This window comes from Myxine glutinosa, chromosome 8, assembly GCF_964187855.1.
Source record: "Myxine glutinosa chromosome 8, kmMyxGlut1.1, whole genome shotgun sequence".
Classification (NCBI taxonomy): domain Eukaryota; kingdom Metazoa; phylum Chordata; class Myxini; order Myxiniformes; family Myxinidae; genus Myxine; species Myxine glutinosa.
In genome coordinates, this window is record NC_136268.1 from 97,006,763 (window position 1) to 97,026,578 (window position 19,816).

General features: G+C 46.3%; 1 protein-coding gene across 1 annotated transcript in view; it reads left to right on the forward strand.

Annotated features, from left to right (window-relative positions):
• The first annotated feature begins 528 nt into the window (after window positions 1-528).
• Window positions 529-19,816, forward strand: part of LOC137432742 (glutamine synthetase-like) — a 41,771-nt gene continuing 22,483 nt past the window's right edge. Inside the window, exons 1-4 of the mRNA XM_068124898.2 lie at window positions 529-874; window positions 3,848-4,009; window positions 7,251-7,397; window positions 8,886-9,013. Of these exons, the coding sequence (XP_067980999.2) occupies window positions 709-874; window positions 3,848-4,009; window positions 7,251-7,397; window positions 8,886-9,013 (603 nt within the window). The 5' untranslated portion in view covers window positions 529-708. The remainder of the gene's footprint in view (window positions 875-3,847; window positions 4,010-7,250; window positions 7,398-8,885; window positions 9,014-19,816) is intronic.

The window sequence follows — 19,816 nt, forward strand, 5'->3', positions numbered from 1 at the left end:
ACCTCCAAGCTTTGGATCACATCTGCAAATTTGGAAAACCTACTCTTCACTCCACTATCCAAATCATTGCTGTAAATTATGGATAATAATGGAGCTAGAGTGACCCCGAGTGGGCTGACGGTCATCTCTCGAGGTTGTAGTTCTGCTGATTTTTGGGGGGGGGGGGTGGGGGGGCCCTGGGAGCTCCCTGATCCCTTGGGAGCCCCCATGATCCAAAATCGAAAAATCCAAGCCTGAGCTATTGTGCAGGATACCCTCTTGGATTAATGTGTCAAGTTTCAGAACAATCAAACCATATGTAATGGAGGAGTAGCAAAAATAGGAAAAGGTTAACCGACCGACAGACAGACATCACGACCCATTTTCTCGAGAGTCGAGATGAGATGACCTAAAAATGGTCTTAGTACTGACCCATGACTGAGGAATCCCACCACTTCCACAGTTCCATCTGAAAACGGCTCTCATCTTCTCGCAGCTCTGAAAACGTCATTTACATTCCCACAAGAGGAAGAAGAAACCTTTTCAGGTGACGTCACGCAAAGTAGGTCATTGAAGCATCTCGTTTCTATGTTGTTTGGGGTCGCCAGGCGGGGATCGGTATGGGTAAAAAGACGACATACCGGTACCTGAGTCAGTTGTACTTATTTGATCGTGCCAGGATCCGGTTAACATAGTTTTGAGTTGGAGCAAAAGCAGAACGAAACTAAAATGACGCTGTCGCCGAGTTCGACGATGAACAAGCAGCTGAAAGGACAATACCTGGCTCTTCCTCAGGGCAGGAACGTGCAGGTGATGTACGTGTGGATCGACGGCACCGGGGAGGGACTGCGATGCAAAAGCCGCACACTGCCAGAGGAGCCCAAGAGCGTTGCAGGTAAAACTCCGATCCATGTAGGTGTAACTGATCTCGCTCCGGTCATGGAGACTATCGGCACGGGATTAGGTCACACTTTATTCCTTCCGCCAAAGCGCTGTGTATGCGCCCCCACCCTGCTTCTAGACGCGGTGTCCCCCACCCTGCTTCTAGACGCGGTGTCCCCCACGCTGCTTCTAGACGCGGTGTCCCCCACGCTGTTTCTAGACGCGGTGCCCCCCACGCTGCTTCTAGATGCGGTGCCCCCCATGCTGCTTCTAGACGCCGTGCCCCCCATGCTGCTTATAGACACGGTGCCCCCCACGCTGCTTCTAGACGCGGTGCCCCCCACGCTGCTTCTAGACGCGGTTCCCCCCACGCTGCTTCTAGACGCGGTGCCCCCCCACGCTGCTTCTAGATGCGGTGCCCCCCATGCTGCTTCTAGACACGGTGCCCCCCATGCTGCTTATAGACACGGTGCCCCCCATGCTGCTTCTAGATGCGGTGCCTCCGACCTTGCTTCTCAATGTGGTGCACCCTCCCTACTGCTAGATGTCGTGCCCCCCTCCCTACTGCTGGACGTCGTGCCCCCCTCCCTACTGCTGGACGCCGCCCCCCCCCCGCTCCCTACTGCTGGACACCTTGTCCCCCCAACCCTGCTGCTGTTTGACACCGTGCACCCAAATTTGCTGCTGGGTGCCGTGCCCCCAAATTTGCTGCTGGACACCGTGACCACAAATTTGCTGCGGTAGGCCATGCCCCCAAATTTGCTACTGGACGCCGTGCCCCCAAATTTGCTGTTGGACGCCATGACCCCAAATTTGCTGCTGGACGCCGTGACCCCAAATTTGCTGCTGGACGCCGTGACCCCAAATTTGCTGCTGGAGGCCGTGCCCCCAAATTTGCTACTGGATGCCGTGACCCCAAATTTGCTGCGGTAGGCCGTGCCCCCAAATTTGCTACTGGACGCCATGCCCCCAAATTTGCTGCTGGACGCCATGACCCCAAATTTGCTGCTGGACGCCGTGACCCCAAATTTGCTGCTAGACGCCGTGACCCCAAATTTGCTGCTGGAGGCCGTGCCCCCAAATTTGCTGCTGGACACCGTGACCCTAAATTTGCAGCTGGATGCCGTGACCCCCAACCCTGCAGCTGGATGCCGTGACCTCCAACCCTGCTGCTGGATGCCGTGCACCCCAACCCTTTAGCACTATTGAAGTAGGCTTATACACCACCTTATTTAACACGTCCAATTACTGTACTGCAAAATTGGAGGTTCTTTGAAGTGACAAGAGGGCGATTTGTGTTCAATACTGTTCAAGTATATAATTCAATTTAAATTAAATCAAAGTTGTAAAATAAAGATTGTCCTTTGTGTCTGTTGTTTGTGTTCTTTATAACGCCCTTAAAAACTAAGTTTTTGTTCGGAATAGTTTTCAATTTTGTTTGACTGCCAGGCACGCAGAGTAAAAAAAGACCGAAAGTCTAACAGCGGCGTAGTAAAGAAACCGAGAGTTAGGACAGTAGTACGGCACGGGTGTTTCGCTGAAAGACTAGTTAACACGTCAAAAGGTAGTGGTGGACAAACAATACGTAGGTTTAACTTACTTGAATTGTATGGGTACCGAGAAACATTATTCAGGATAAAATGGTAGATGGCCATCGGCAGGACAGGTATGTCGTTTAGGTATGGATGGGTAATTGTACACACTAGAATACAAGATCCGTCGCTTCGCTAAGAATACCAATCTTTATGCAATTGCTAGAAAAAACAGTTGTTATTGGGGAAAAATAAGTTATGCGGTATATAGATACCGGCCGAGGCATACACCCAGGGAACAAGGATATTTTAAAGAGGATGTTCATTAGGGCTTCTTTTTTTTTATGCTGAATTGCGGATAAAATACAATGCACGAAGAGGAAGATGAAAATAGAAATAATTTCTCACCCTCCCCCTCTCCTCTTTTTGTTAATTAAACTGTCTGGGGTCCGTATTCGGCACGGGCCATCACAGGATGAGTTCTCCTCGTCTGTCTTTGTGTAATTTTCCAAAAAAAAAAGGGGCTTTCCGTTTCCTCTGCATAACTGCGATGGCTAATATATGGAGCAAACACAAACAAGAGAAAAATGACCACAGTGTGGTCACCGGCTGCGACGTGCAGAATCATAAGGATATCCGTTGCAATATGCGCTACCAAATTCGACCAGTCATTAAATTATACGCATGCACCGGCGTCTTTTTGTCTTTCAGCTAAATTTATTCTGGTTTCTTCAAACAAATCGCGATTTTAGTCCGCGATGTTCTTACCTCATACCAACGCACGTCCGAGTGTATGCGCATGCGCTATTCAATAATTACACATAATTTGTATCAGGTTCTGTGAAACGAGATTGATATGAAAACATTCATGTTGTCTTTGTTGCTAAATTTATTCTGGTTTCTTCAAACAAATCGCGATTTTAGTCCGCGATGTTCTTACCTCATACCAACGCACGTCCGAGTGTATGCGCGTGCGCAATTCAAAAAGGCACCCCAACAACAAGAACAACAACGCGGTCCTCTCATAGAGCTGCTCGTCGCAGCTAAAAAGGATTCCTGGGAGATCCTGTCCTCTGTGCGGAAATAGCAAATGTCGCAAGTTGGCGTTTACAGTTTTGCCACGTGTACCCATCCACACAAACCAAGCTTTTTGTTCTTTTTTTTTGGCATCACGACCCTTCCTGGGAGTTCCCTGTATCCACTGTCATTTGTTTCATTTAAATTCGTTAATCCGTTTTCAAGTTATAGCACGACAAACAGACAGACAAGGCTCCTTTTATAACAAAGACATGTGTAATGGCAGTGATGTCTGTGAGAGGTTTTTGTCAAATGATGGTTGTGCTGGGGAAAAGACACTGTGGACAAAAGACGAAACTTTGTGGGCAAAATTTGTATTGCTTGTATTTATCCAGTATTTAGTACTCACTCTTCATTTATTTTTCTTTCTGTCGCAGACATTCCTGAATGGAACTATGATGGCTCAAGCACGCATCAGGCGAAAGGGTTCAACAGCGATATGTACCTCATTCCCGCAGCAATGTTTCGTGATCCCTTCCGACTGGATCCCAACAAAATTGTTCTGTGTGAAGTCCTCGACTACAGCCGGGAGCCTGATGGTATGTAATCAGGGTAGAGCAATACCCTCCAGCGGAATGGGGGTGGGAGGGTGGAGACGCAGGTCTTTGTGCCGTTCAGGAAATATGTGAAAATCTCAGAAATTTTGCTTCAAACTTCATAAATCACCGGATTCAACATACAGTAGGGACTTTTTTGAAGTTTTACTACTTCGGTATGCATAGGTGTTGTATAGATGTAGTTGGATATTGACAGGTTTGAGGAGATGTGGTGGGATAGGTACTTGAACCGCATTTTAGCTGCTGCGGCCTGACCTTGATAACTGTGGATGAAATTGACTGGAAGTTGATGTGAAGCAAGGGAAAGCTGGCGATTTTGGCAATAACCCTTCATCGGAGCGAAAAGCAAAAAAACGAGTGAAGGGTTAATGCCCAAAATGTCAGCTTCTTGCTTCCCACGGCGGTTTGCATAGCTCAGTCAACATCTTGTTCATTCCATCCATTGTTCTACCTGTCTACTGACACAGATCGACACCAGCTTTCACAGAAAGAATATGTCGTTATTCTACTTTTGATAACTGTTGGGTAATGAACGTAGAGCAGCAACGAAGGCTGGAAAGGGTGGAAATGCGAATGGTTCGATGGATGTGCGGAGTATCGTTGAGAGAGAGGAAGACAAATGTTGAATTGCCAAAGATGATGGGAATATTGCCTGTGATTGATGCTGTGAAGAGGAACAGGTTGAGATGGTTTGGTCTTGTGTTGAGGAAGGATGAAAGTGACTGGTTGAGAAAGAGTGATGGAAATGAATGTAGAAAGAAGTAGAGGACGGGGAAGACCGAGAAAGACTTGGCTAAAGATGGTGGAAGAAGAAATGCGGGCCAGGGGGTTAACAAGGGGAGATGCAGAAAATAGGGCAAAATGGAGAAGTTTGTCATGGGGACCGCAAGGCTAACCCCCGCTCTAGCAGGGAAAATGGCCTTAAAATGCCTGTTGTTGTTGTTGTTCTACTTTTGATAACTGTGCCATTTGAGCATTTTTAAAAGCTTTTGATTGGCTTGCAGGATGTGGCCCACATATATTGTTGAAAGTGATTCTTCACCATTGAGAGATTGGGCCAAAAACGATATATAGCACGAAATTTCAAAAAATTGTGGACGAGTTATGACAACATTTTGTGGATGTGTTGGGTAGGTGACAATAACAAGTCATTTAGATTTTGATTGGACCAGATTGGAGATTTCAGACTTCGGGATGCATATCCGGCCTATCAGTGGGATACAAAACGTAAACTCTTCAGGCTGGTGGAGCTTTGCGCTCCCGAGTGCCATTCTAGTTACCACCACCACCAAAGGTGAATGGAGGTTATGTTTTCACCCCCTGTCTGTCCGTTTGTGAACAAAATATCTCAAAAGGTTGTGGACGGATTCGGACGAAATTAGGTGGAGAGGTTGTGTGTGTGACAAGGACTAATCGATTCGATTTTGGGGAGGATCTGAATATGGATTTAGATATGAGAATTATTAAATTTTTTAAGTGAGTCTTCACCATTGAGTGATATGGCCAACCAGGCGGAGGTATGCTCTCTACTGAGTTTGTAAATGTGTAGATACTTTGACCTGGTTACCTTCTTTCAAAGCATAGTATTTGAAGTGCGTTAAATAGTATGTTTATCGTGACACATGCTCTCGTCGGATATCAAGGGGGAAAATGTTTTCATGCCTAGATTTTGTAATTAATTCCTCATTTCAGGTGGAAGTTGCTGAATGTCCGAGCTTGAACAAAAGGTTAATCTTCTTCAAATCAATTTGTTTAAGGTAACATTTATCACATGGAAGGAGAATGGAGTGTTTGTGAAGAAAAGGCTTTACTCGGGTTATTTGACTAAAACCATTGTGCAGAACAATATGGATACCCAAAATATGCATGAGCTAATATGGATGCCTGTCTGGTTGTTTTTACTTCCACCACCAAAGGTGACAAAAGGTTGTGGACTAATACGGACAAAATTTGGCAGAGTGGTAGCATATGTGACGAGGACGAAATGATTCGATTTTGGTGAAGATCCAGATCCCGATCCGGCTAGTATAATTTTTTAAGTCATTCTTCACCATTGAGAGATCGGGCCAAAAACGATACATAGCGGGATATCCCAAAGTGTTATAGACGGATTTGGACGAAATTTGGTGGAAAGGTTGTGTGTGTGACAAGGACGAATCGATTCGATTTTGGTGAAGATCTGAATGTACATTCGGATATGAGAATTATTTAATTTACTAAGTGCCCATCTAAGTAAGACTGTATTTAAGTGCCCATCTCTTCTGTGTCTTTACCTCACTCTGCCTTGTAATCTACCCCCTTTTCTCCACCACTGTAATTATACCCTCCTCCGGAGGTCTTGAGAACTGTACTGCGTCGTTTCATCTTTCCCAGTCGTCGTGTCCTTTCTATCATTGATTTGGCATAGCGCGATTTGGCCAACGTCTGGGCCCTGGGTGAATCGGGTGAGTCGGGAAGAAACGGGGGAACAACTGTTCGGCCGCGGTTACCTCCGCTCGGTAAATAACATCCAATCCGCGGACCGTAACAACTGAGATTCTTCACCATTGAGAGATCGGGCTAAAAGCGATATATAACATGATATTTTAAAAAGTTGTGGACGAGTTATGAATAAACTTGGTGGACGAGTTGGTTCAGTGACAAGAACAAGCCGATTCGATTTTGGTCCAGGTCCGAATCCAGATCTGGCCTATCAGTGGGATACAACACGTAAACTGTTCAGCCTGGTGGGGGTATGTGCTCTACCGAGTGCCGATCAAGTTTTGGATTATGATCAGTATTTGGTTGACAAATGTAAATTGGATTTAAAATGTCCTTGGAGGGGATTGAGTGACATGCCACATGTACTGTATGGTGTACTGTATGGGTGTGGTTGATGAGCTGCTGAGCTGTCGATCCGTTTTGATCATGGTTTATGTATTCTGTGGTGTGGTGTGGTGTGATGTGGTTGGGGTAGGGAACTCAACTCGTTTTAGACATTTATTTACTTGTATATGAATTGGAAGCAGGTTTTCTTCTTCTTGTTGATTCCTCTTGGAAGAACTGCTGCTACATTGCAATGACGTGAAACTTGGACAGTGATCGGTTTGCAATTATGAACCCTTGGCGTTGTTGAGGTGAAGAATGTCTTGATCTGTTTGAATTGGGGGGTGTTATTGTAATGTATTTTTAAAATTATCAACTATTAAAGTATTCTGCCTGAAATGTTCTAATTTTCCATCAGCAAAGAACCTAAGATCGTCTTGCAAAAAAGTGATGGACTTGGCCAAAGAGAGTCATCCTTGGTTCGGACTTGAGCAAGAATTTGTGTTGCTGGGTATAAACGAGAAGCCTTTTGGATGGCCAGAAGGTGGATTTCCTGCACCTCAAGGTGAGTGCTACAAATGGGGAGATCATTTCTTTGGCTTGTTTTCAAGGTGATGAGCAAAACTAGAACTTCCTCTCTAGTCGTAGTCAACGTGTGGCCCTGAATGGGCTTCTCTCATCTCCTCTTCCTGTTCAGGCTGGAGTTCCCCAAGGCAGTGTTCTGGGCCCTGTGCTTTTTCTGGTCTTCATCAATGATCTCTCTGACTCTCTTGAAAATCCTCTCTATCTCTTTGCTGATGACTCTACTCTCTGTCGCTCCATTCTTCATCCCTCAGATCGGCAGTCTGCAGCCTCCTCACTCTCTGCAGACCTGGACAAAATCACACACTGGGCAAACAAGTGGAACATGTCTTTCAATCCTGACAAATCTCACACTCTTACGATGTCTCTCCGAAAAGACCGACTGGACAACCCTCCCATCCACTTTCTGAATAATCCTCTCCAAGAAGTTCTGTCACTCAAGCTTTTGGGTCTCACTATCTGCCATGATCTTTCCTGGGAAAACCACATTTCAAATCTGGCCTCCAAAGCCAGTCGCCGACTGGGCATCCTCCGTCGTGCGAAGTCCTTCCTTGGCACACCTGAGCTCCTCACCACGTACAAGGCTTTCATCCGCAGCTCAATGGAATACTGCTCTCCCCTCTGGGCTGGTGCTCCTGCCTCACACCTAGCTCGTCGTCACGCTGTTGAAACCAAAGCATTCAGAATCATTGGAATCTCCCGCGATGAAGCTAACTCCAAGGGCCTCTCACTCACTCACCGCAGGCAGGTTGGTGGTCTTTCCGTCTTCTACCGACTCCTCTCTGGCCTTGCCCCCCCAGCTCTCTCTGGGCTCTGTCCCGCAAATATTCCTATAGGTCGCACAAGATCTGCCTGCTACCCTCTTATGGTTAAACTGCCAAAATCAAGACTCTCTGCTCACCTTCACTCCTTCATTCCTCTTTTCTCCCACCTCTGGAACAAACTCCCTCACTCTCTTCAATCCCACTCCACCCTCCAGGTCTTTAAAACAGCTGTTCACCACCATCTCTTATCTTCCCCCATCCAAAACCTAGATCTTTTCTACCCCCGCTAATTTCACCCCAATTCCACTTTTTTGAAATACCAACTTCTGTTCTGGAAGTCCTTGGTGTCCTTGTGTTTTATACTTCTCCCTCCCCCCGCCCCCCCCCCTTCTCACGCCTCCTCCCCCCAAGCCCTCTCCCTCCCACACATTCCCGATGTCCCTGCTCTCAAATGTTGTGTTTATGTGCTTCCCCTTCTCTCCCCATCTTGTCTACCGCTCCCCTTTTTATATACTTTGTTTGTTTGTCTGTTTGATTTGTTTGTGTGATAAATGTTAGCTCTTTCACGAGCCTCGATTATGTATACAAAAAAAAAGGAAAAAAAAGAAGATGTTCTCCAACCATTATACCACCGAGTCTAGTTTTGACAAGGCTTGGTTATTTAATCACGTGATGTAAATAATGTGATTGTACTTTGCCCACTGCAGGTCCATATTACTGTAGTGTGGGAGCAAACCATGCCTATGGACGAGATGTAATTGAAGCTCATTACCGTGCATGCCTATATGCGGGTGTCAATATTTCTGGAACCAATGGCGAGGTCATGCCTTCCCAGGTTTGTTTTGCTTTCTCATAATGATGAAAAGTGAGATAATTGTACAAGACCTGTGGCGCTTGAGAGAATGAGTGTGCATTGAAATGGTGATCTTAAAAAATAAATAAATTGTAATCCTGTTTTTTTTTTTACTTTATTAAAGACACTTGAGGTCATACTTGGAAGTAGGAGTTATAGGAAAGGCGTTTTGCATGCAGTAAGCCTGGGAAAACCCTCTCTTCCTTTCAACAGATGATTTGACATTGTTGTGCACTACCCCCACGCCAATGACAGTCAGAGACTGCAACTGCACCACTCTTGCCAATCTGAAACGTATTTCAAGTAGTTCTGATAATTGGAAAAATGGATTTCAATCCTTGCAAACCTCTCATCTCGCCCTGTCGCTCCGGAAGTATCATCAAATAAACTCGTCTATCTATTCCCATTGCCAGTCACTTGCAGTGGCGGTGTTAGTCATTTGGAGGCTCCATGCAAAACACAATTTAGTGGCTCAGTTGGGGTCCCTGTTGTCATGCAGGAAATTCCAATTTGGTGTCCGTCTCTGCATGTCTGTGCCTGATGCAGTGATGCATTGGGTAGTTAATTATTCAATCTCCACCAACCTTGCCAGGGTGACTAATTGTGTCATAAGATAGAGGCTGAAGCTACTTTGTACTCCTACCACCCCTCATCCCTACCTACCCCACCCCTCATCCCCAACTCCCCCCCTCCCCAAACCTCCCCCGGGTTCGGAAGATGGCATTGATGCAAATTCTCTACCGCTCGCTGTGTACCGAAAATGAAGTTAATTTTGGGTGATTTTAAATCATTTTTGCCTTCTGTTGAGCTTCCGTTTAGCTTTTCAGCATCGTTTAGAGATGACCAACAGTTTAGAGATGGTCCCATTCTATAAATTCGAAAGAATTTCGTCAGTGGCATATAGGTCTCTAAATAGAAATTGAATAAAAGATAAAGCCAGAGGACAAGCAGCAGAAGATGAGGAGAATGGGAGTCGAGGACTTGCCGGGAGGTGGACAGAGGGAGGGTGGGGAGGTGTCCAAGATAACATAGGGAGAGGCTAGGTGGCAAAGCTGGGACTTGGAACACAGAGTGGCACCAGAGACCTAGTGGCGGGGATGACAAATGATGGTGGGAGGTGATACGGTCCCACTGCATGGAGAGGAACGGACCCGGCGTTTGTCATAGATTGAGGCACCTGCATGGCCAACAAATCAGTGGGGATGAGATTGATACCACTCGGGGAAAGACCACAACTCTATCGAATAGAAAATAACAAATGGACAAAATAATAGTAAGATGAACCAACAGAGCACTCAGAAAAATCATATCAAGGTCAGCTGAGTTGAAGGACATCAACACTATGAGCTTTGCAGCAGCACATTGCTCATTCAAGAAAAAGTGACAGGCAAACATCACCACAAGAAAAATAAACCAAGCTCTACAGACAAAGATCATAAACCAATGGAGACAAATGAAACATAGAACAATTGAGAAGGGAAATTGGACAAATGCAGCTGTTCATATGAGGAAACAGGTCCAAAGCTAATAAAGGGAATCGAAAAAATAAATAAAAGGCCGAAGCAAAGGCTCGTTTGCATAAAACTTCCTTAACCTTAAGAAAGGATTTCCCCCTAAGATACACTATAATTCCTTAGCTAAGGATTTCCATAAACAACCTTAAGGATAAGGATCTCCTTAGAGTTGAGGAAATCCATAGGAGCCGTTGCTATGCCAGGCAACTTCCATCATTCCATGTTAAAATGCATGCATGTGCACAAGATTCACCCCAAATATTCAAAATGATGAAGAAAGCAATGGATCTCTGGAATGGCACATTGATGCTGCAGCACTCGGAAGGAAAAATCGAAATACCAGAGATGAAGATACGACGTGGGATCTTCTAGGAAGACAGCCTTTCCACCCTCCTGTTTTGCCTGGCCATGGAGGCATGGACCCACTGAGAAACCTCATTAATAAGCAAAGACACGGATACACCTTAACATCCGATAAGAGCACATCCAAATAAACAGGAAAGGCGATACATCTACTGTGAAATGATGATTTAAAAGTCTTTGCACGAAACGATGAAAAATTGATGGAATGACTGAATTTAGTGAAGCGGTGCTCCACCGACATTCACATGGAATTTGGCCTATATAACTGTGCCAAGTGCACATTCATCTCAGGTCGACCAAAAAAAAACCGACAACATAAAAATTGGCCGCAATACAACAATGCACGATATTGACAACAACGCTTCATACAAATACCTCAGAATATAAGAGGGTGATCAAATATGTGTTACGTGGTCCTCCCGGTAACTACCTGGTCTCGGTGACCCCCGGACCGTGGGGAGGCACCCCGCCAGAAAGATATATGATTTATACGCTTTCGTAACGCAATCAATATGAATTCCAGTCAATAAGAAACCCCACACCAAGGATCCAGAGTAATCAATAATATATTCCCCAAGGAATCAACAACCATCAACAATCAACAATCAATCACTAAGATGGCCATCTTACATAGGTGTCCCCCCCTGTCCCCACTCACGACCACTTGGGCCACTGTCCCTCACAATGTCTCTCTTCTCCGCACACGGGCGGTGAAACGAACCCCGGGCGGACGTGCTCCAAACGTGCACGTCTCGTACCGGGGACAGCTGCTGCAGCGCACACCTCCTTGCCACGCAACGGGGCAAAACCAAGCGCGGCTTGCAACGCGCGCGAGGCCCAAGGTGCGACCCGTACGCGTCCTTGTAGACGGTGAGGCGAACTGTGCCGGACGCTGGGTTCCGTGCACGAACCCACAGCAACTTGACGTGTCAAGGGGTAAGTACCCCGCGCAGGTAACTCCTTTTGTCAGACGGGCTTTCAAACGCAGCGTCCTCCACGCTGCTCAATATCGATACCAACTCTCGTCGGAGCTCGGCGAGGAAGAGGAAGAAGATCGTCGCTTCTCCAGGACCTCGTGTCTTTTCTTCTTCCGTTTCCGGTCTCCTTTTTCCCAGAAGGGCTCCTGACCCTTTAATCACAACAACCGTTACTCGACTACACATTGATAAGCAAAGACCTGAATAGTAATTGACATAAATCCACATAAATCCGTAACACTCCCCCCCTTCAAGAAAGAAAGTTTGAACCCAGCGAAAACTTTCTTTGCCGGCGAACTTGGATAAACAAACCAGATAACTCACCCCCCCCCCCCCCAAAAATCATCAGTTCCCCCCGGGCACAGTCATCACTTAAAAATAAAGCAACAAAATTTCACACAATCCCCTAGATTAATTCCCTCTGGACCAAGCTTCAACCACTTCTAGTTTCTCTTGAATGACGGTTAAGAGGTGGTGACCAAAGCCCCCAAATTTAAACCTCTCTATAGCACTTTTTCGGGAGGCCCAGCGGAGTATTCCCTACATGGACGCCTTAAGGAATGTGGAGTTCACGGTTAGTCCAGGGAGGAAAGTTCATTACATGGACGCCTTTAAGAACGTGGAGTTCACGGTTAGTCCGTGCAGGAAAGTTCACTACGTGGACGCCTTTAAGAACGTGGCGTTCACGGTTAGTCCGTGTAGGAGCCCCGGCTTGGCGGCTCCACCGTATATAGGGCTTCAACTTCTCCAGACTCCTAACAGTTACGATGGGACCCCTTGTCCCAGCCGTTACCTGACTGGCGGTCTCCTTCTCGGCCAGTGCTCTGACCTTCATTCTTTCGGGAGGTGCCGTAACTCTGGGAGCCTCCATAGTAATATCGGCTGCTGCCCACACCAAAACTACCGCCAAGTGGTCCTCTTCTGTAGACCTCTCGACGCCTACGAAATGCCTTCCCTACTGTTATGGTCCGACCTTCCAAATCCTTACCATTCCAAATCTTCTCTGCCTCCCTGGCGTCTCTTGTGCTTGCAAACGTGACAAAGCCGAACCCTCTTGACCGTTGCGTTTCCCTGTCTTTTACCACCCGCACTTCCACCAGCGGCCCATATCTGTTGAAGACAGAGGTCAGAACTTCTTCCTCTGTGTTGAAGTTCAGTCCCCCTACAAATAACTTGGAACTTTTGTCGCCATCCCGAGCTGGTGTGGTGTTATATTCCCTGCTGTGCTCTTTACCAACCCTCGGGTTACCATAAATTTGCCCCCCGGCCAAATCATTCCCGATAATCACAGATACTCCCTCTACAGGAAGCGTGGCTTGTAAACCGACGGTGACCGGTCCCGACACCAAATCGGATTCCAAATGGATGACATGTAACTGAACTAACACTAACACAGCCACCGATCCCTTGTAACTGAACACTATCACCAGTTGCGGTACTCTTTGACAATGGCAAAATGCCTTCAAGCATTAAGGATTGATGGGCTCCTGTGTCCCTCAAAACCCTAACCGGTCTTGGGTTAGTCAAGTCTCCCTTGAGTGAGACCAACCCCTCATAAATAAATGGTTGGTAACTCTTCTGTGGGTGATTTCTTACGCTTGCCATCGCATTCGGAGTGGTAATAGTCGGACTCCGCTCTGGGTTTTCCCTTTTCATGAGGTAACAACTGGACATCAAGTGTCCAGGTTTCTTGCAAAAAGCGCAAGTAGGCCCGGAGGAAAAACTCGTGGTCTGCCTCGGGCCCCCCGAAAAATAAGTTTGTCTTGGGCCCGTAGCCCCCTGATTTCGAACAGTTCGGGTATCAGCGTTGTCCCCATATTCATCTCGAGGCCGCCGCCATGTATTGTCGTTCTCCGCACCTGCTGTTCCACACCTCCCCTGCGGAGATCTAGGCGAGGAGTTAGGTTCGTGGACCCCTATCCGGTGTGTTAAGGCATAATCATCTGCCATGGTGGCTGCGTCCCACAACTTCGGTACTTTCTTTTCCTGCAGGTACTTTGATGTCCTCGTGGACACACTGTTGAAATTCCTCCACCAGCATCAGGTCACGCAATGCTTCGAAGTCGTTCCCGACTCCTTTTGACTCACACCACCGATCAAACATATTTTCTTTCACTCTAGCAAACTCCACATGGGTCTCACTCTCCCTCTTCCTGGCATTCCTGAATTTTTGCCGGTAAGCTTCCGGAACCAACTCATAGGCTTTGAGGATGTGCTTCTTCAATACCTCATAATCTGCACATTGGTCCATTGGTAGCGCCGAATAAATCTCTTGAGCTTTACCCACCAGCACACTTTGCACTAGTATGGTCCAGGCCTCCTCCGGCCAGTTTAACTGTCGAGCCACTTTCTCAAAGTGTGGAAAAAATTTAGCGACTTCCTTTTCACTGAAGGGTGGAACCAGCCTCACATGTCTGCCCACATCCCAGGTGTTCTGGCTAGGTGTCGACCCCGTCAGCAAGGGTGGTACCTCTCCCCGTTCTCTCATTAAATCCAGCTCCTTGAATTTAATCTCTTGCTGAAGCGCCAGATCACGTTCCTTCAACTCCCTTTCGGCTTTTCTCTCCTCTGCTTCGAGTTCCCTGGCAGCTCTCCTCTCCTCTGCTTTTCTCCCTTCTAACCTTTCCTGGAGTTCTCGTTCCACTCTCCTTTCCTCTGCTTGTTTCTCTTCTCTCCTCTCTTCTGCTCTTTCCTTTTCTGCTTTCCTTTCTTCTTCTGCTCTTTCCTTTTCTGCTTTCCTTTCTTCTTCTGCTCTTTCCTTTTCTGCTTTCCTTTCTTCTTCCTTGATCCGTTCCTGGCTCCGTAATTGCAACTCCAGTTTCCAGAGCTCAACGTCTTCTGGTTCTTCGGGTAGCCACTGCCAGGCTAACTCGTCCCATGTTCCTAATCCCACCATAGACTGTATCACCGTGGTCTGCAACTCTGCCTTCCTCAAATTAGTTCGGACCTCCAAGTTAAAATGTTTGGCCAATTTCAAGAGGTCCACTTTTAGTAACGCTCGGAACTGTGCCTCACTAGGTGTTACCGCAAAGTTCTGTGCAACAAACGCCATGGTGACTATCGTTAACACCTGTTAACCTTCACCCAAGACTTTACCACAATTCCTCAAAAATTTACCAATTAAGAATTAATTAATAAATTTTAATTAATAAAAATTATTATTTTATTATGTTACACAATTTTAAATCCCGGAATTCAATTGGACGAGCCCCCAATTCTGTTACGTGGTCCTCCCGGTAACTACCTGGTCTCGGTGACCCCCGGACCGTGGGGAGGCACCCCACCAGAAAGATATATGATTTATACGCTTTCGTAATGCAATCAATATGAATTCCAGTCAATAAGAAACCCCACACCAAGGATCCAGAGTAATCAATAATATATTCCCCCAAGGAATCAACAACCATCAACAATCAACAATCAATCACTAAGATGGCCATCTTACATCGGTGTCCCCCCCTGTCCCCACTCACGACCACTTGGGCCACTGTCCCTCACAATGTCTCTCTTCTCCGCACACGGGCGGTGAAACGAACCCCGGGCGGACGTGCTCCAAACGTGCACGTCTCGTACCGGGGACAGCTGCTGCAGCGCACACCTCCTTGCCACGCAACGGGGCAAAACCAAGCGCGGCTTGCAACGCGCGCGAGGCCCAAGGTGCGATCCGTACACGTCCTTGTAGACGGTGAGGCGAACTGTGCCGGACGCTGGGTTCCGTGCACGAACCCATGGCAACTTGACGTGTCAAGGGGTAAGTACCCCGCGCAGGTAACTCCTTTTGTCAGACGGGCTTTCAAACGCAGCGTCCTCCACGCTGCTCAATATCGATACCAACTCTCGTCGGAGCTCGGCGAGGAAGAGGAAGAAGATCGTCGCTTCTCCAGGACCTCGTGTCTTTTCTTCTTCCGTTTCCGGTCTCCTTTTTCCCAGAAGGGCTCCTGACCCTTTAATCACAACAACCGTTACTCGACTACACATTGATAAGCAAAGACCTGAATAGTAATTCACATAAATCCACATAAATCCATAACATATGTCACAAACAAATGCGCAAAATCATTGCCAAAGAATACCTGCGTAGAACGAGACTGATCCTGAAAGCATAGCTCTCACTGAGAAACAAATCAGTGATTAATCAACCAGCAGTAACAGTATATTCCAGTACAGCTACAGAATAATAAACTGGCCCATCAACAAACTAGATATCAAAACAAGGAACTCCTTACCATCCACAAGATGTTCTGCAAAAATCAATGCATCCTGAAAGTGTACGTGCCAAGACAAGGAGGTAGTGGCCTCATTGAACTCAACGAAATGCACAGAATGACAATTGTAGGATTGGCGGAGTACAGGAAAAGTTCAACAGACTACAGAATCCAATTTGTGTACCAACATGAAGACAGCAAACCAGAGACGGTATCCCTAATCCAACCAGCAATTATTTTTTTTCCATAGACAGGTGCAAATGGAAAATGTCACACATAAAACCGAAACAGAAACGAATACAGCCCCATCAATTGCATAGCTAAGAAGAGGTAAGCTCAACTGGGATGGAGAATGATTTATAATACATTCCAAGGACATGACACCAACGGCTTCAAGAAGATGTCAGGACGAGGTAAATTGGAGAAGTGTAGATTTTGCAATGTAGAAATAGAACGAGCCACCTCCTATCAGAATGTAAATGAAACTCGTGTCAGAACAGCTGTACACACAAAGGCACAACGGTGTTTGTACAGTAATCCACTGTACGCTTAGTTACATACCACCTGATGATCCCATCGAGTGTGAACACAGAAAACAAAGCATTGCGACCAGATAAATAAGAAAATAACACATTGTTAATTGAGGTGTCGGCACCCAATGATTTTTGGCCTAAACGATGCAGAAATCAAGAAAATGACCAAAGACCAGAATCTCAAAAGTGAAGTGAAAATATCCTGGAAGCTGAAGAGTGCCAAAGATGTACCAGTGATAATTGGAGCAACTGCAATGACAAAGAAGAACCTCATGGAGATCTTAAAAACCATTTCTGGGAATATTACTACAAACAAACTGCAGTTGGAAGCTGTCCGGGCTCAGTGACGATCCTGAAAAGAGCCCTCGGAACAAAACTTTTAGAACTAGAATGACACGCAGTAGAGAGCATTTGTAACAAAGATAGGGGCAGGGCCACGAGACACATCTCTCCACTGCCAGGCTCAACAGTTTACATTTTGTATCCCACTAATGGGCCAGATCTGGATCTGTACCTGAACCAAAATCTAATCGGCTTGTTCTTGACCCTAAACAAAATAATCTCCCGAGTTTTGGCAGAAGCCTTGCACAACTTTTTGAAATATCATGCTATACAGTCAGACCCCGCTATTCGCGGGGGATACATTCTTGGAAAATGCCGCGAATTACGAAACCGCAAATGGCGGAGCATTGTTTCAATGGAAAAAGGAGGGATTGGTTCCCGAATTGCGAAAATCCACAAATATCGAGGAACATACCGCGAATGGTGAGGCAAGATCCACAAATGGTGAGGCAAATACCGTGAATGTCGACGATAATCTGCGAATGTCGATGAAAATCCTGCAAGTTGCGAGGGAAATCCCGCAAATGTCGACGATTAGCCGTGAAGGCACAGTGGATGAAGATCCCACGAATGTATGCGCCTCAGCTTGGAGAAAGAACGTCGCCTTCCGAGCGCTGTGACCTCCCTGCATCTCTGGACCGGACCGAGTCGATTCTGCTTTGAGCCAAGAGTGCACCTTGAGCCATCGATACCCGCTGTCCTTTTCATCAACCCCCGTGTGAGTCAGCCTTGTCCCGTTTGTCTGTCGTCTGTCCGGGGTTAATATAAGAGTGTGTCTAAGTGCCTGTCTTTCTGTGATTATAACTCTAGCCCCTGTAATCTGACCTTTCCGTACGAATATAATCTCCTCCGGAGGTCTTGAGAACTGAACCCTTGGTGTCGTATTGTGTTATTGTAATCCAGCCGGGTGTCTTCTTTTTCTTATTGAGCCAGCGTAGCGCGACTTCGTCAACGTCGAGTATAGTCGGGTAATTTGTGCGGACACGACGGCCATTCCGCTCGGCCCACCTTAACATCAAAGTCGTGTCTGTAACAATTGGTTGTACAGTGAGGTAAGTGTAAATGGCCATTGTTTCAATGGGGAAAAGGGAGACAGCTAATTGTACTAATAGATACTGTGGAGTGTTTTCATTCTGTACAGTAACTCATAGAAAGCCTGGTGTTGGCTTAGCGGTTAGGGTGCCAGCTTGGGATCCGAGGATCCTGGGTTTGAATCCCTGTTGATCGCTGAATTAAGGCCAGGGGGGTTGACTCAGCCTGTCATCCTTCCGAGGTTGGCAAATTGAGTACCAGTTCACTGGTAATTCCCTATGTGTCGCAAGAGGCGACTAACAGGGTTGGCGGCAGGAAGGGCATCCGACCATAAAACATTGCCTCAAAAAGGGGACCACGGTGCCTAAAAAAGGCCAACCCCTGATCAGCAGAGAAAAATGGCCTCTAAAGGTGGTTCTGCAGTAACTCGTAGGGATGTTGCGTTATGTAGCTGGTGTAATATCCTGCGAAGCTATTCAGTGTGAATGGCGGGATATCCCGTGAAGCAATGTTTAACTGTGAACGGCGGCGGGATATCACATGAAGGTGTGCACAATGTGAATGATGGGATATCCCGCGAAAGCCATGAAAACGCGAAACACAGCAGTGAATGTAAAGTAGGTCATGCTCGTGCTCCTAAATGTTTTTTTTTTGTTTGCATACGTCCAGCTGCTTTATGCATTTCTGGTGAAAGATGAGTTTTATAAATGTGTCAAGCTAGCGGCTAGTGGAATTTTTTTTTTCCACCCCCTGAAAAACCGCGAATTCTCAGGACACGGCCGGATATGACGCTTTGGTCTAGGAATTTGTGTCCATAGGAGATTGGGAACACACTCGTCACGCTGTATGTCGTTGATTTTTATCTCTGTCAATCGCACCCCCTGGTTTTGATTTGCATTGGTGGGAACGATGGTCTGGGTGGTAGACAGGCTGTTCATTCTTTACGGATAATGCAGTTTTCACTGTGTGAGATATAATCCGGGGCTGGTGCTCACCATTAAAACCAGGAGGTGCCTTTTTCATATGTATAAAATTATAATAATTACTTATTTATTAAACCCTACTGTTCTGATTTTTAATCAAGTTAGGAAAGAGCCGACGTAACCTCAGGCGACATTTCATTTGTTTTTGACCACCTTAAGCCTAGGTTCTGTCACATGACTGCCATTTGCATCCAATTCGCAGCTCATTTTCGGCCATGTGCCAAACGTGGAATTTTATGGAGTGTCTGGATAAAGCCAAGTCCTCGTCATTGGGATTCTGCTTTTTCTCAAATAGCAATTGGCATGATCTAGGTCACCACCGATGCAAAATCAAAACTCAACCCACCATCCTAACCGTTAATCATCGTGGCATCCATTATTCTCAATGGTCGTTATCTTGGTTAACTTGATAATTTTTTCGGATACTTTTTATCAATGCAAAAATTCTGCAAATTCACCCCTGCTCTATAGGAATATGCATTAAAACTTTATTCAGACATCCTTTATCATAGACTGATCCACTCCTGGCCTTGCTCATCTACAAGCAACACCATTTCTGTTCATCTTCTTTGCCATGCAAAGTCTGTGTTCATAATGAAATGTGATGGTGGGAGGGAAATAATTTTCATGATAAGGAAGAAATGCACATATTTTGGTTGTTTGCATTGGAAATATGTGGGCCTTGTGGCAAATGTGTTCAAGGAAAGTGTTGGTGCTTTTTCTGCCTGGTGGCTGTCTTTGAATATGGTACTCATCCTTGAGGGTGCAATCTGCACAAGAACCAAATTTCTGTGTTCAAATGTATGTTTTATGCGGGATTAGCCACATCGTTTTGT